At 28.5% G+C, this 17418-nt stretch overlaps 1 protein-coding gene across 2 annotated transcripts in view; it reads left to right on the top strand.

Moving 5' to 3' along the window:
* Nucleotides 1-16136, top strand: part of LOC121124648 (uncharacterized) — a 194339-nt gene extending 178203 nt beyond the window's left edge. For both annotated transcript variants that reach the window (XM_071891120.1, XM_040719828.2), the window contains one exon: nt 15630-16136. In XM_071891120.1, the coding sequence (XP_071747221.1) occupies nt 15630-15869 (240 nt within the window). In that variant the 3' untranslated portion in view covers nt 15870-16136. The remainder of the gene's footprint in view (nt 1-15629) is intronic.
* The last annotated feature ends 1282 nt before the right edge of the window (nt 16137-17418 follow it).

The following is a 17418-nucleotide window of genomic DNA, read 5'->3' as shown; positions in this document are numbered from 1 at the left end:
TTTATGTTCTTTTTATTGTCCAGATGGAGTTGCAATTATGAAGTACCTATAAAGGGGTGGACACAAGTGTGCTGAACTATTTTGTAATTACTTTTCTTTAAAATCTTCCTAAGCTCTAATTTCACCTAAAAGTACTCTCCATAGATAACATCTTTTGTTTTTATACTTAATCTATTCCTTTTCACAATGAAAAAGAAAGAGAACAAAGGCTAAGTCATTGCAAAATTGAGGCCGGCATCGATGATAAAAAAATCATAAAAGTCGCAAAATATTCTAAGAGCACCGGTTCTGACGTCTGTAAGCATTCCCATTCCACATGTGGTTCAGCCAAAGCCAAAAAGCAGTATTGCCACTTCCTGGCTGGGCTCAAGAAGTCCATCAAAAAAATCCTCCCCTCTCAATAGCTGCACATGCTCAGAGGAGGTCTATCAGTAAAAAGCACTTAATTCCTGCTAGAGGGGAAGGCGTCACCTTCTTACCACGCACATGAAGAACATCCTGTTGCAAAGAGTCAAGAAATTATGCCAAATTTGTAAATCAAATTCGGGGATCGCAAAGTTATTCAGTAATGAGTTAAACTTTACATTGAACGCTGATTACAAGCCAAAGAATAACCCCTGGCTAATAGAAGTCAGAGGCAATGCTCCTCTTGCAATGATGACCATGTTTTCGTCCAAGATAATGTTGTTTGGCTTGATCACCAGTGACGGGAATATTATACTAGCTCTCAAGTTGACTTCTTCAGTGTACTTGAACCTTCTTAAAACTAAAAAGAAGTACATATTAATATAAATTCAAATTAATAATTTTCTTTGATAGTTTGGAGAAACAAAGTTATTTTACGTAAATTTTCACGCTTTATTTTCTTTTTTACTCTTTTAATTATAATGTGCAGTAATTTTGAGCCGGGATTACCTAGTTGCAGGAGTTAATTTATATTATTAAGATGTCATAGTCACTCAACCTTTTGTCCCTATGTTTTGTATTCCAATAATTAACAATAACAATGTCCGAAGACTGCCCTTCAGAATTTAGAAGCTAGTGATTGGAAAATAACATTAAGTTTAATGTAAAAACATCCTATTTTGGTAAAATGTCCATAAGTGTCCTTTCCCAAATTGTTTGTCGGAAAAATATTTACGGTGGATAGTCTTAGAACCATTATATATGATTAATTTCATAGTAATTTATGTTAATTACATTCTAAGAATAGAAAAGAGAACTTTATTAGTAAATTAGTCTCTTGAGATGTCATAGGAATATAAATTTAAATAATATGCTTCAAAATAAATTTTATTAACTATTTTGAAGAGCATTGCTAAAGCTTGATAATAACTCAAATTTTTGCTAAAATTGACAATGTTTTTAAATTATTCGAATCCCCTAAAATATTATTTAAAACAATTGACTAAACTAGAACTTGATTTTTCAATTCACGACATATTCATATTTAGTTGTTTTCTACATTTTTATAGAGTATTTCTTTTTAAATTTCGTTGTCATATCATTGGCAGGAGATTTCTTCTTTTCAAAATACCACTTTCTTTTCGGTTTTGTATATTTAAAAAAAATTGCCCCTGTTTCTACTTTCTCTTTTACCCCTTCAACGGACTTCAACCAGTTCTTATTAATTGAATTGTAAATAACAAGCTATCAATCATTTGTATAACAAAGTTTATTTAGCTTCATATCATTTGAAAGTCCATAATATAATAAATACGTTGTCAAACTTGTGTAAAATTATTTCAATGTAGTACTGAAAAACTGAAAAAACAATTTCTGTAAACTTAGTTGATGAAAAAGTTATCTAAAATCACGAGGAGAATTCATTATTGCTCCAATATATATTTACTTTTAATTTTAAAATAAATGTTTTTTTGTAAACTTGGGCATAACTACTCATAAATATAAATAAGGTATTTTTTTAAAAATTGACTATACAATGAATGTGAACACCATAAGCATTGAAAAACTTTGGTTTATATTTAGCAAATAACTTGGAGCAATGCTAAGTACACCTGCTATGATAATAATATTCTCGAATATTTGAATGAGCATGAACTCATTGTACCTTTCAATTTTGTCATTGTGGAAGTAAATTAACAAAATAAATATGAATGAAGGGACGTAGCTCGCTGGAAAACGCACTCAGTAGAAATTATATATTAATTAACTCAATGTGAGTAAGATCGATTCACAGTCACTTGTAAGAAAAAAAATTAAATAATTATGTATACCGGGTGGACCATTGACATCAGAAAACTTACCAATTTAATCTCAAATGGAAATGGAGTTATTAAAATTTATTCATAGTTCGATATAATTAAGCACAAACAATTAGTTACAATACAAAACAAAACAAATTTGAGCTCTTTAGATTAGAGGAGAGTGAGGATACATGTTCCAAAAATCTTATTTTTTTAAACTATCATACCTTTCACAATTGAAAGGATAATTCAACAGCCCGTAACATGATATAGGTAGTTACCTAAGACAAATAATTCCAAAGTATTTTTGATGTACTGCAATAATTAATATCAATTGATTGATGTTTTCGAAACTAACCAAAAGTAGGATACTTGATACACCAGGAGGACATATGATACAGGGTAGGTGGATACATAGTACACGGTAGGATTAGAATGTTACAACAAGAGGAAACATGTAAAAACTATCATTTATTATATTCAAGCATTTATTTTACTTTTTATTATTGTTTGTCACCCTAAAATATATACTTATACATAATTACATATATATAAGATAAACAAGTAAAACATTCGCAGAAATAGAGCATAGTTCATAATAAAATTAAAAAACTTTTTTACTATTTACTGTGATTGACAATTAAAGGATAACATGAAATTACACAAAAAAGAAAACATAATTAAATAAATGATTAAATGTTGGAATCAAAATAAATGATGTAAACTGAATATTGAAACTAATAATAAGCCTATTAATTAAATGAACAACATGCTTCACTATGACATTTAATAAAATTAATCGTATGTTTTATAATAGAAATATATCTCAACAAACACTTGCCAAAAATGTTTACTTTTTGTGTCAAAATTTTCAATGTCGAAATTATACTCTAAGCATTAGTTTTTATGTTAATTTGATAAAAATAGACAGAATTTCAATTCTGTAAGAAAAGGGTAGTTAGATAATTTTACATTTTAAAGTTATTGGGTGTGTAACATGTCTCTTCCGTAACAAGTATCCTTACTCTCCCCTACGTACAAGTAGAGAAAATGAGAGTTGAGAAACAATATTCAGTCAAATAATTGGCAAATCTGTCATATAAATTTTTTTAGAACAAAATATTATCTTTTCAACGTCATCATCTGTAAACCGATCGCATTTTTATAACTTGAAATATATTAAAGCCATCTATTGGAAATATAATCAACTTCTGTTTACTACTCCTTATATTTATAGATATGATCGTTGAAATAATATTGAAGAAAGCAATGTTAATGTGCACACTCATACATAGTTACTCAATACTTAGATGTTCTCTACTTAATAATGAAAGATTAATAATCACAGCTTGAGAAAATAAATAATGATATGTTTGGATTGCCACCTACCACAAAAACTCACAAGCTAAAAAATGCTAAAAATTAATATACCATAATACGAGTAGTAATAGAAATTCATTTTTTTCCCATGGATGACTTTAGTAATATGTGTCTCTCGTTGTTTAAGCACGATTTTATTTTTTCCTAAATATCATTAAACAGATAATATTTTTTCTTTGGTAAAAACTTTTTATACAGCTTAGACAATTGTTTGACACAGTATTGTTTAAACGTGCATTAAATACTTGCACCAGCAAAGAAAAAATACGGCATATTCCGCTTTTTATTTCTTCGATCATCAGCTAAAAATATGAATAGTGTTTATAGTTCTGATAATGTAGAGACGATAATGTGCAGTTTTGTTTCATTGAAGCCCATTTGTCAAAAATGTGGATAAAATAATAAAAATCGTCAAGTTCGACTGTCATGTAAGTTCTGATTGGATTAATGATGATTAGTGAACATTTATTTACAAGAATGGTGCTCGTAATCAAAGATGTTACTGACAGTTTATTAATGTGCAGGATGTAACGATCATTTCAAATTGATGCTTTTCCAAACTGAATGAAAAGAAGAATTAATAACATAACCATACATAAATGCAAAAAGCAAAATTAAACTACTTTTGTAAATTTTTTGGCAAGGATGAATACTTTTTTGTGTACAAATATTTATTTAATTACTAATTACTATGAATTTATTTTCATCAGTATAATAACTCATTCAATGGAAAGTGTATTTTTGCTAAATTTATTATAGTTAATATTCACACAGTAAAATAATTATTTTCATATAATAATTCAAATTCCAAACATCTACTATAGCTTCAAAAAATGAACTGCAGGGGATTATATGGATTTATCTAACAAATAGTTGTTTTTGAATTATTATCACCTATGGATAATTAACTATTTCATGAGAAGCTATACATAAAATTAGAATTTTTGTAATAAAATATACATTTTTCAATACAAACTTTTATTGATTAAGTTTTAGGAAAAGTTTTATTTTTTTATATTAATAAATCTTTTTTAAATTATATTTGAATAAGAACGTAGATGCAAAATCTGTATTAGAAAAGGCAAAATATGTGTATATACTTGGGACAAAACCTGTTTGCGTGTGAGGGTCACTAAGTACGTATCTCCAGCATTATGGGAGCTTACAGGTTCCACCGTGTCAGTTCTGATAAAGATTGAAGTTATTGAAGGTTAAATCCTATTTATGGAATTATGAAATGTACTGATTATTTTAAATCATATGTATATTTAATATGTTTTAAAAAAGAATGATGAAAAAATAAAAATTTATACAATGTTTTTTTGAAATTACTTAAATTTTTGAAATGATCCACCGGTGGGTCACTCACACTTTATTTGAAGCTGCAGTGACCCACGAATGGATCACCTCACAAGCAACATTTTAAAAAGGAACGTTTAGTAATTACCTATATTAATAAATTATGAGCAAATTCAAATGTATTTGCTCTAATAGTAGGATCTACAACCTTTAATAAAAATTAGGAATTCACATATTTGCTGACGGATGAAAAAACTTTATGAGCGAACTGTTACATTATTTTAACACTTCAGTGTTATTTCCCAGAGTCATATTTGCTTAAGAAAATAAAGAAATGATGTTGAAATAAGAACAGTATTACATTTCGTTATAAAATTTTCATAATGAATCTGTGCGTTTTGGTTTCTAAGGTTTTATATCAAATGGTGTAGGCCCATAAAAAATAATTTCACAGAGGCAACAAAATGCGGCAATGACTGAGCAAATATATTTAGCTGACAGAAAGGTTATAATATGATGTTACATTATGTTTTTCTTATACTAATAAATGTGAATCCTAACCATATAATTTATATCGAACTATGATTGAATCGGATATTGAAATAAAAAGTTAACAAACCAACTTATTTCTTTTGCCTTACGTTGATATAATAATCCATTTTGATATCCAATGATATAATAATAAATAGTAGCAATACTTTGACATTCAAGTTGAACTTGATACATCTCGTAAGTCAAAGTAATTTATCCTTTAATGAATAACTAGTTTCATTTAAGTTGCTCTTGCCTTCCAATGCCAACTCTCGACCATCTCGTATCTAAATCCTAAAAATAAATTACTGTATAGTAAGGAAAGAAAGATAATTTTATTCTTTACAGAGGAATTAATATCTGTAGAGTATAACTGTGTCAGTCTTTAATCGGATTCTTCAAATCTGTCATTTAAAAACATACACTATTTTATAAGCATATTTTCCCCATAAATTAATTAAATTTTGAATTTGTTGAATAAGACTTCAATATTTATCTGGTGTTGATATAGCTATTGTCTGAATGGCTTTGAATTATAGTCATACCATTTATTTCTTTTTTTAAACAAGTTTTGAAAAAATAGGCCCAGTTCGAAAAAGTATACACCATATTTGTAATTAGAGGTTCAAGCTCTACTAAATTCATCCTAAATCGATTTCAAGAAATTTAAGATGTTTGAAAGGATTATTTTTTGTATTTTTGAAGGCGTAAACGTCATTGGCAGACATGGAACAGTATTCTATCTGAAGATATGCTGCCCACATTGATAATTTGAAGAATAATTGAAAAGAAAGCAGCTGAGCTATAATGACAGTTTATTAGATAAGCTACAGTCAGCTGTTAGAGGAAAGAAATTAACACAAATCTCACTCTTTATTTTACATCGATGTGGGCAGAATTATCAATGTTGTCGATCCTCAAATATAGTTTGTGTCCAAAAAAGGACATTCAATTATAACACCATAAGCACCCCTTAGTGTGACTCTCCGCTGATGTTTTCTCATCAAGAATTAAAGAATAATGATAACAGCTTATGCAAATATGCACCCATGGGAACACAAAATAAATGTATTGGTTATAAACTATTCAGGCTGCAACTATAAAAAAATAACCCTCCCATCTGTAGTCAAGTTTTTTTACAACAATACTTATTATTATTATATTTTTCATCATCTCATCTGATCCATGCTTTCTATACTCACTAAGATGTCAACAACTTTTACATCTAGAAGCGTCGTCTATATTGATTGAAACAGCACTATTTAATTTTGCGTGAATCTATTTTGCCATAGTTCATTTTGCCTTAAAGCCATTTTACTTCCAAGATATTACGACTTCATATAAAAAGAAATGAGTATGATATTTTGGTTTTAATATTTTTCGTTTAAATGGATGCTTCGTTGGATTTTTTTAATAAAAATATGTAATATTTATTACTATAAGACGAATTAATAGTTGTTTCATTAATAGAAAAATGAGGGAATCATGCCCCAAAATTTCAATGCATACACCAAAAAAACCTCACTATCTAATGACTTTGAACCAGAGATAGAAGATCGAGGCAATCAAAGTAAAATACTTCTAACTTGATCACCCATCTCAAGGGATATTCGAATTTTAACTCCAAATTTCACAAGGGACAACGGGAGGACAATTCATCGAAGGAAAACTACCTAACCTCATAAATGAGTAGAGTGAACTCCTTCCTTGGGAATGAGATACCAAGATCAAAACAATAAAGCAATCCATTCACAATGAGTAAAAAATTTAAATATTTCAAAATGGAATCACTTAAAAAATATAAAATGGAACAAAAATCCTTGGAGATGAATATTTTTTTAAAATGATTATTATTTTAAATCTTCATTTTCTAGAACTTTAATCTTAAAATATGTTTACTCTTATAATTTACATATAATTTTTTGCCATAAAAATGTTATTAATAAATTCAGTCATTGAAATTTCTCTACATCTATTCCCTTCAAAATATAGCCATAATTTTACAAAATTCAATTTAACTTTTTTTATACCTATTACAGTATAAAGTAAATATTTATACTCATCTAGGTATATCATCGTTTGTAAGCAATTTTAGGTACAACTAAAAATTATTTATGTAAACAGATGGAAATACATGAAAAAAAGTATCCAAAAAATTTAAAATCAAAAGTGAAAAAGTAACTATTAAAAAAAATTGACAAATTTTTTTACATATGAAATTGATAAAAAGCAAACATTAGTTATTTTGCAAATAGGGTTTTATATGACTTAAAAAGTATGATACACCATTTTTCTTTTCTTGAAAGTTGCATATTGATAAAAGGAACTCTTGAAAATAAATGAAATTTTCCCTTCGGTTTTTGCTTGAATGCTTCCATATGTAGTAAACTTTTTTCGTATAAAGAAAAATTAAAAATAATTATTATTAAACATATTAAAAATGCTTTTATTATTACTTTATTACCCTGGTTTCTATGAAGCCATACTTCCCATTTACCTCATTGTCTTACATTGATTACACATGCAAAAGTAGATTTATAACTTAAATAAAAGTTTCTTTTTTTTATTCTTTTTAATAACTTACTCATAGTCTAATAATTTTCAAAAATATGTAAGCTTTTTAAGAGCACAATTGTTTTTCACAATAAATTCCTGGAACAGTATTTATACTATACATTGATTCTTCGTTTAGAATTTTCTAATTTTTTTCTTGATTCCTAGAGTCGACAAAATATATCCATGCCTTTGATTATATTCGTCAACATAAGTAGAAATATACAGAAACCAGTCTTACAGCTCTTTCTACGTACGGACTAGGAATGCCAAGGAAAATAATTAAATTGTAAAGGTTCCTTTTCAGCTTTTTTAATATCTTCAAAGTGTCAATATTGCAAATAGGGGGAGGAGGGAGAACAGAAGTATTTGTTTTTGACCAATCAATCATATTTAAAAAATAAGAAGACTGAAGGTTTATTAAATCAGTAACTTTAAATTGTCTCTGTGGGTCTTATGTCTTTTTTGTAGTTAAAACTTTTTACAATGCATATTTTCTAACTTTAAAATCGCTATCAAACAATCCATTTATTATTATATTTTTATGATGTGCGAAAAAACTATTCCTTTTTAGAATTTTTTGTACAGTCGGAACAAGATCCTTGTAAATATCTTTCAATAAGTTTATTACATATTGAAAATGCTTAGCACCTTCACTACATGTTGGATTGAATTTTATCTTGAACCACATCGGAGCATAGAAGTTTAAAATAAATCTTACAGTTTTCAAAGTTCATAAGCTGGACTTGATTCAGATAAGTAAAATCTAAAAATTATATTGGCTTTAGTAAGCCACCTTGCTTCAGTTAAGTTTCTATATGACTTGTTTGGTAAATAACACTTTGATGTATTTTTTCCAAATTAAAAAGCTCAAGCGATTTAATTAAGGTATTGCTGATCTCAACTTAAATTTTACAATAACTCTGTATAAATTATTGTTACTTTTTCTCGAATGACTGACCAACTATTGTTCTTTGTGATACACCATTGTAGATAGCCTCTCCTATTGGTCCCTCATAACTTCCTGGTTATCTTTGTGGTCCATTTAAGTATTTAAAAATTTCTCTGAAGGTATAAACCATTGTACTGGTCTTCCAATCCAACACTCCAATCTTCAAATGATTCCAGAAAAAGTCCCGACGTTTTTATGCAACCATCAGATACAACTGCAAATAATGACTCAAAGCTTTCGTGTTCTTCTATCGACAGAGAGCAGAATATAGACGTTTTAATTGTTTTAGTTGTAGTACATCTATCAATTGAGAGTAAAGCTTTCCAAAACAGAAATGACCAATTATCCTTTTTGACTGTATGCATCTCGTCCATTTTTCTGGACACTCTCATTAAGGCCTTGTTTCACTTTTAACAAACACTTAAGCCTATGTTTTGAAGAAAAAAGAATGGCCGGATACAGGTATGTGAGTTGGCCAAACTAAAATGATCTGTTAAATTTCTTATAAGCATGATTTGAATAGAAAATAACGGAGCGTTTAAATCAATACAACGTCCACCAAGAGTACACTTATCCTAAAATGTATTAAAAAAGTACATCCAACATAATAATAACGAGATGTAGTAAGATGATAAACTAATATTACATACTTCAAACATTTACAAGTAAATCTATTATTTATGTCAGGACAGTCCGGACAGATTGCCACCGGACACTGCAGCCTTCTCGGTACTGATATTGGCGCAGAGGAGATCGCAAAAGCATTGTCTTTTTTGTTGTTGTTTTTACACTTACAGATATGGGATAAAACAGAAATTGTTTATTTTTGTTTAAGCAGCCGTTTGGTTGCGTTATGAAACTTTCAAATAATGGGGATGAAATCTCAATAAAACGTTATTTCAAGTTTTGGGTCCTCAATCTATCATATGATTGATACTGTGAAAAAGGCTGGTTTTAGCGTCATTAGAGGGTTTAGCAAAATATAATTTTCAGGTCTTTTTCTGTATTTATTTCTTTAAAAAATTATATTTTTGATATATATTTCTTTTTTCTAAATTATAATGTAATGTTCCTTTTTTGTATGTGCCCTTTGAAGAATCATTTTCCATTCTTTTTCTATAATATAATATCTAATTGTAATACGTATTTCTTTAGGAAATAATGTTCATTTGTATTTTTAGAGAGATCAAGCTTTCTTATGGCATTGCGCCTATATTTCATTTAAGGACATTTTTTACATCAGGATATTTATTTTTACATTTAAAGTTACCTTCTATGGTATTTTTATTAAAAAACAGCTATAATTATATATGTGTAATCTTTAAAAATATATACACAGCACCGGGAAACCCACTGAAGAGGGGCTTCTGTGTCAAAAATCTCTGGGACCTTTTCTTAATTATATTTGTCTTAAAATCAATAAGTGTTTGGTCGAAAATGTGATAATTTATATATGTATCATAAAAGGCATCAATATTCATTAAAAAATTTGACACTTTATCTTCATATCATCATCTTTTCTTGAAAGGGTATGATAAAATATAGAAACAGCTCAATAATTATATATCCCTATATAAGAAATGTCATTTCGTCTAGTTTTGGAATCATGGGCTTTTACCTATTTCTTACATGATTGATGAGGCTATTTTTATATTGAAAAGCTAACAACGTTAACTCGTTATTTATGCCTTTTTTTAGTGTAACAAACATATTTTGTATATATATAATCTGGGAAAGGAATTACTTATTACAGATAGGAGAGTAAAAAATAATGTTATAAATATGTACATTTTATGTTTCAATAGAATGTAAAGATATGAAAATTATGATGTTTTTTCCGGTCATATATTATAGATCATTTAGACTTTCATTTGGCCTAAAATAACTCATTCAAGGCAATATTTATGCTGAACAATTAGAAAAAAAATCGGGAATATTTAGTTATGACTCAAAAATAGAACTATTTATAGGATCATCAAAAAAAAAGTCAGACCAGGTCCTGAATAGGATCTGGTTAATCGATTAACCTATCTACAGTATAACATAGGGACTGAAAAAGGTTGGATTAAACAAAGAAAACAAGTTTTCATTTATACGAAATTTACAAATTTTATATAATATTATTATTCACTAAATTTAACAGAGTCCCCGTAACAATTTTTATGCCATTGTTGTGCTTAAAGGGTCATTTTTCCCATCAAGAAACCATGTAAAATTAAAACAAGATATTTTTTTTGGTCCATTCTTTTTTGGTAACTACAAAATTATCGTAACACTTGAGGTTTTCAAGCAAAGCATATATCATTATGAATGATTGAATGTAACTAAATGTCACATTTAAAAATTGCAAAACTTATGTATATACCAATCTAGTTAGTTCGTTATAACCCTTTAAATATTTTCTTTATATATCCGGATCTTCCTGTATATAAGCAAATATCAAAAGACATCAGTAAAATATTCTTTTATACATTTTTATAATGAACAAATAAATTAGAAAAATAATTACTCACAAAGGTTTGATGAGTTAAAGATTACTCTTCCCTTTCTCCCATTTACTTTTTTTTGACGGTCTAAGTCCTTCAGTTTTGCTATTAGTATAATCGTTATGAAATGAATGAGGGAACTGAACCAAACATTAATATATAACCTCAACTCATCATATAACTTTAAATATAAAGAATATAATTTCCAATGTATGTCTCTTGAATATTTTGCAGTATTTATAAATAAAATAAACAAAGAATTTCAAGTTCAAGATTACTTTCTTGCTGACACACCATATATAATTATATAATACATATACTACTTGTTGTGTATATGTACAGGGTCATACACTACAGTTGGGACAACCTTTGGCCTAATACAGATCCCGTATAAGTTAATCCCGCCCAAAATTAGTCAGCTTATATAAGAAATTAGGGGACTAAAAAAATGACTTCAGTTTTTTTTTTTTTTGTCAGTTGTCAAGATGGAGAAACACAATCACTCATCAAATAGTTTTTTTTAATTTTGCTAACTTGAATCTTTCAAAACTCTTTAAATTCCAGAATAAATTATGTTAAAGTGCTTTGATGGACGTTGTTTGATTCTCCATTAATAAATAATTCCAAACTAATTCCGTTGGTTCAGATCAGGTAAATACATTTAACTCCTGGGCCATTTATGGGAAACTAAGATTTATATTTATAAGTAGAATGGCTACCATGGTTTTTACTTCAAAAATTCAATTAAATGCAATTATTTACATGTATGAGTTGAAATAGGTTATACCAACGCTTTCAAATGGTACCACAATGTCACACATACATTTTTAAGATTATTAATTTTTTTTATTAAGCTTGTATTCCTTAAAAAAGTGCAACACAGAGAAAAATGGCAAACTAAGCCAAATAATGCAAACTTTTTTTATTCAATGCTGGGTATGTTCAAAAAAATTACAAATGTTAAAACAATAATGGGACTGTAAAATCATTATTAACAACTCTTGCACTGTTACTGCAAGACTTATTTTTTCTTTTTAAAGTAAAATGGTTACTACGCGTTAGAATTGAGACAATGATCGAGACCCATGGAATTCATGTATAATAAACAATTCGTAACACAACAAAACAAACCTGAGCTCTACAGCTTACGTACAGGTCGAAAAATTAGCACTTGAATGTGATCATCGAATTTCCTTTCGCGTCTTCTAACCGTCTACGCTGATAGCATGTCCACAACAATGGAAAAGAAGAAAGGCGCTCTCAAAAAGGAGTAATTGGACCGAAATGTGTTAAAGAAAATTGCCCAAGGCAAGCCCTCCCAAATCAATGAGGGGCTGCCCATGCAAGAGATATTTGGATTTCACACCAGACTATCCAGAGTGCTATAAAAAAAGGCTTTGGAAAGAGCCTTTTGAGGATGGAGAGGCCACTGTTGATACCAGCAATGAAAGAAACCCATCTCCTCTGTTGCAAGAATCGATTATCCCTTTTGGTTGCATGTCCAGTGAAAGGACTGCAGTGTTCGTCAACAAAATGCCGAACCCTCAATGCCACTGTCAGTCAGCACTGGGGTACCATGACATGACTACATCTACAACGGGTGTTAGGCCTTCCACTGCCGCTTGGAAGCCAACATTGCCGCTAAGGGTGGCTATATTAATCATTAAGGGAGCTCAGACACTCACCTACAATGCATTAGTAAGTGCCGCTCAAAATTCTTGAGCGGGAGCGCGCTAATTGTTTTGAATCACGAGTGAGAGCGGGAGGGCACTCGTCTTTTTAGAAGAGCGAAAAAATCGCTCGAGTTTCCACTCATATATATTTATTTTTATTACTTTTTCAGTTTTCTGCATCTTATGAAATTATGTCAAAAAATTTGAGAGTTAAAGAATAATTTTAAAGATTACAAGAAAAAGTTATATCTCAAAAAAAGCAAGGATATTTCTTTTATGCTGTACCTGTGCCTCTCAGCTGTCTTTGGTTGACGAGTTTACCTCTCATGTAGCTGGTCACTCTATGAAGACTCAGACATCAGTTCCCTCAGAGACACTCCCATCTCCTTTGTGTGTGGAAATTACGTTGGAAGATAAATATTTCTTTTTTGTAAAACGAATCTTCCCAACTGAAATAGGGTTTTATAATATTTATATACTGTAAATTGACATAAGGTCTCAAAATCTCAGGCAAGACTAAGTTAAAAAATTAAAAGTTAAAAAGCGTGGTATTCATATACTCGAATTTCATATTGTACAATTCAATTGCAGGTATTTAAAATTATCATTCTTTGCACAATATTGTATTCTGTAATTCATGAAAATTTCATTCAATTCTCTTGATGTTTAAGAAAGTTGTGTTGTTTAATTAAAAAGTCATATTTCATTATATCCCAGATTTTGGTGTAGGTTAGAACATTAACACATTTAACACTACGATTCAATGGCGTGAAATTCCAATGATAAATTTGTCATAACTTCCTTAATATTGAAGCTGGAGACATGATTTTGTTATCAAAATGTCTTATTTACCCTTATCTATTAGATAAACTAGGTTTAAAATGGGAAAAAATTGAATTAGATTTTTTTTTTGTAAGAGATATATATAAAGAGTTTTCAAGTTCAAATACGAGTGAAAAAATGAGTGCCGCTCATTTTTTATTGAGCAGGAGTGGGATAAAACTGTACAAAACAAGCAGGAGCGCGCTCACAAAATTAGTACTTGAGCGGACTAACACTCTGCTCATCTATTTATAGAATTAATTTTATTGAAATTTTTTTGTTAAATAATAAATTAAATATTTGTTAAAGCTAAAATTCAAATTGTTCAGATTTTAATAGGCCACTTGGTATATGTAATTTACATACATCCTATAAAACATGTACTTTAGTTAATATTAAAAAGTTTAATACCATATCATAAATTTAGCTTTTTAATAAAATGCAAAATGTGTGTTCATGTTGTAAAATTGTACATTCTAAATATTTTCATTTTATTAAATCTGCAATAGGACAAGCAAATATAAATTTTGAGAAATGTATGTACATAATAATATTTGAATGTCTAGACTGTCAAAAAGTATCAGAGTGATATTTTTAGTTTTTTTTAACTTTACAATGAACAAAATAATAAACATACATAAGTAGCGTGTCCTATATTCATTAAATCTAAATGATCTTATAATGGAATGAGATTATAAGGTCATTAATGGAATTGTTTTTAAACTTTGATAATGCTTATATATAAGTATGTATTCATTTTATGGAGTAGAATCATGACATTATACAAACTTTGCAAAAAAGAAAGTAATTATGTTTCTGTTTGAGGATTTTAAATTAGTATGCACAACGCAAATAGGTATATTTTAGAATTTTAGTGTGATCACTATTTTGGAAAGGAAAAAGCATTTAAATGTCCATGGGGGGGGGGAATTAAATGTTCGGGGAAAAAATTACAAATAATAAATCTTTGGAAAATAATCCCAAAAATGAAATTTTAGATATAAATTTTTTACCAAAAAATTTCAAAAATCCAAAAGTGTTCCAAAAGAATTAAATTTTTTCGGAAAATAGTTTATATATAAATTGTTTTAGAAATAAATTCAAAGATCCATGTTCCAAAAAAATTATAATTAAAATATTTGTTTTTTTTTGAAAAACAATCAAAAAATGACAGTTTTTTAAGAAAATAATTAATTGAAAAAAAATTACAGTTAGTTTGCGTATTTTTTTCATTTTTTCTTCTACTGTCAGCTGTAATGCTCAACCTACATATTTTGCTTACCCTCACTGATACATTTTGGACTTGCCTCATGAAAATCATTATTTCAAGTTCTGCTGGGATGGATGAGAGGGTGTTACGGAAAATAGCATTCAAAACTGCTTTCAGATTGTTCCTTGTATTTATGGCATTCAAATTGGAAAGCCATGTTCCACAGTGTTCAAATTTTTAAACTTCCAAGATGTTCCTTTTCAATAATCCGTTTTCACAACTCTAATGATTACTAATTTTGTTTTAAATAAATTCGAATTTATTGGTATTCTTATATGTGAGAATGAAATTTGCAAATATTTTTGCTACAATTTGAAACAAACATAGATAAATTGAATTCATTCAAAAATCAAATGAACCAGCAATTTTTTTTATAAAAATATATTTCTTATTATATGCAATAACTTCTAAAGCTTTAACAATATATTCAACTAACTACAATCCATTTTTTTTCAGGTGGAAATCAAAGAAAATGCCCCTCATATAGGCTCCATTAAAGAGAGTAGCGATTCATCATCACTTTCCAACGATATCATCGAACCAAAGTTGAAAGGCAAGAAGAAAAGAAAGTCCAAAGAGGACACCTCTGTTGAAGAGCTTACTTCGCACGTCCTTTCTTCTTCGGCAATGAACTTGCTACCCTCTGTGATATCTATCATTTCTTCAAACATCTTATTTTTTAACATAATATTATAATTTTATAACATTTTTTTCTTAAATTACTTTGATAATATCATATTAATGCATAAGTGATCACTATGTCAAATCTTTACAGATTTATTTTTTTGTTGTTTTGGTTCTGGCCTTTCAAGGGATAGAGAGGCTTTAGTTATTACTACTTAATTATAATACAATGATTTTGCTTTTTTTTATTATTTAAAGATATGGACAATTAATATGTGGTATGTTTTATTTTTATGGAAAATTTATTATAATAAAGAATAAATAATTTGATAAAAAAAAGTATTGTATTTATTGTAACCTTTTCTCAAAAAAAAAAAAATAATAATAAAGAAATTAAAGACCCACAATCAGTAAGTGAGTAAATTGGTATTTCCGTAATATATTCATATCGGGATTGTAGCGCGCATAAAACAATTACTTGCTAAATTTTTCTTATGAAAAAAGTCATCCAGCTTTTAAACTAGTATGCCAAACCAAAATTTTATGGACGTGCATGTAAATTGTTTCTAAGAACCGTTTGTTTTAAATTTTTAGTTGAAGGAAAAAATACCGGCGCCAATTTTTAAAGAAAATTTGAACAACGTAGCTCAATGGGAACATATCGGGATAAATTATTATGTTGAACACAATATGGGTTGGGTCGTGTCTTGGTCCTTCAAAACTCATTGCGAGGTCAAATTGAGTAATTATAATACTATATTGTTTTTTATATATAATCAGTGCAACTCCATCTGACCAATTAGAGAAACATAAATAACAAAAAAATAGAAGAATATCCTGTACAAAAACATTGATATTGTGACAACACTAATTGGAATTTAGCCCATTCTTCCAAATTGATTATTTTTCATTTTATATTTTCACAGTTTAACAATAACTTATTTTGAGTTAAAACATTAACAAGAGAAGAGATTAAAATTAAAATACACAGCTAACAAAAGAATAGAGTTTTAAACTTTGATATTAACCCTCTGTTAGTGAAGAGTAATATTATTGATTATAATTACTTCTTATTCCTTTGAATCCACAATTAATCACCAGTTATTTTCAGTATACTCCTGAAACATTTTATCCAATTATATCCAACTCTTTATTTATCTTGATTTGTATCATTTTTTTGTAGATTTAGCCATATTTGATTGAGGTGAACTAAATTAACTTTTTTGATTCAAATGGTTACTTTTTCTTTCAAAAAGAGTAGGATAAAAAGTTGAAGTTAAACAATAGTTGACAAATGTCATAGATCCAATTGATCAACAGTTTTTTATTTAATGGTGGGGAACTGTTTCCAGCTTCACAAGATTTAATTTGAGTTTAGTATAATAACCGTTAAAATTCTAATTTATGTCTAAAGTTGACAAATCGAAGTAGTCTAAGTTGGAAAATAGAAAATGTATTTCCATGTTATTGGGAATAAAACAAAAGAACAAAATAGAGGAACAAAACTGTTAGTTGAGGAAACAAATGGTCGTATAAATACTTATTTCCCTCATAAGATGTCATTTTTAGGATATTACTGATGACGTCACATTAGCATTACTTGTAATTTCCCTCTATGCAG

This window comes from Lepeophtheirus salmonis, chromosome 9, assembly GCF_016086655.4.
Source record: "Lepeophtheirus salmonis chromosome 9, UVic_Lsal_1.4, whole genome shotgun sequence".
In the NCBI taxonomy this organism is placed as follows: domain Eukaryota; kingdom Metazoa; phylum Arthropoda; class Copepoda; order Siphonostomatoida; family Caligidae; genus Lepeophtheirus; species Lepeophtheirus salmonis.
The sequence above is the reverse complement of the archived record's forward strand: the minus strand, read 5'-3'. Positions and strand labels throughout refer to the sequence as shown.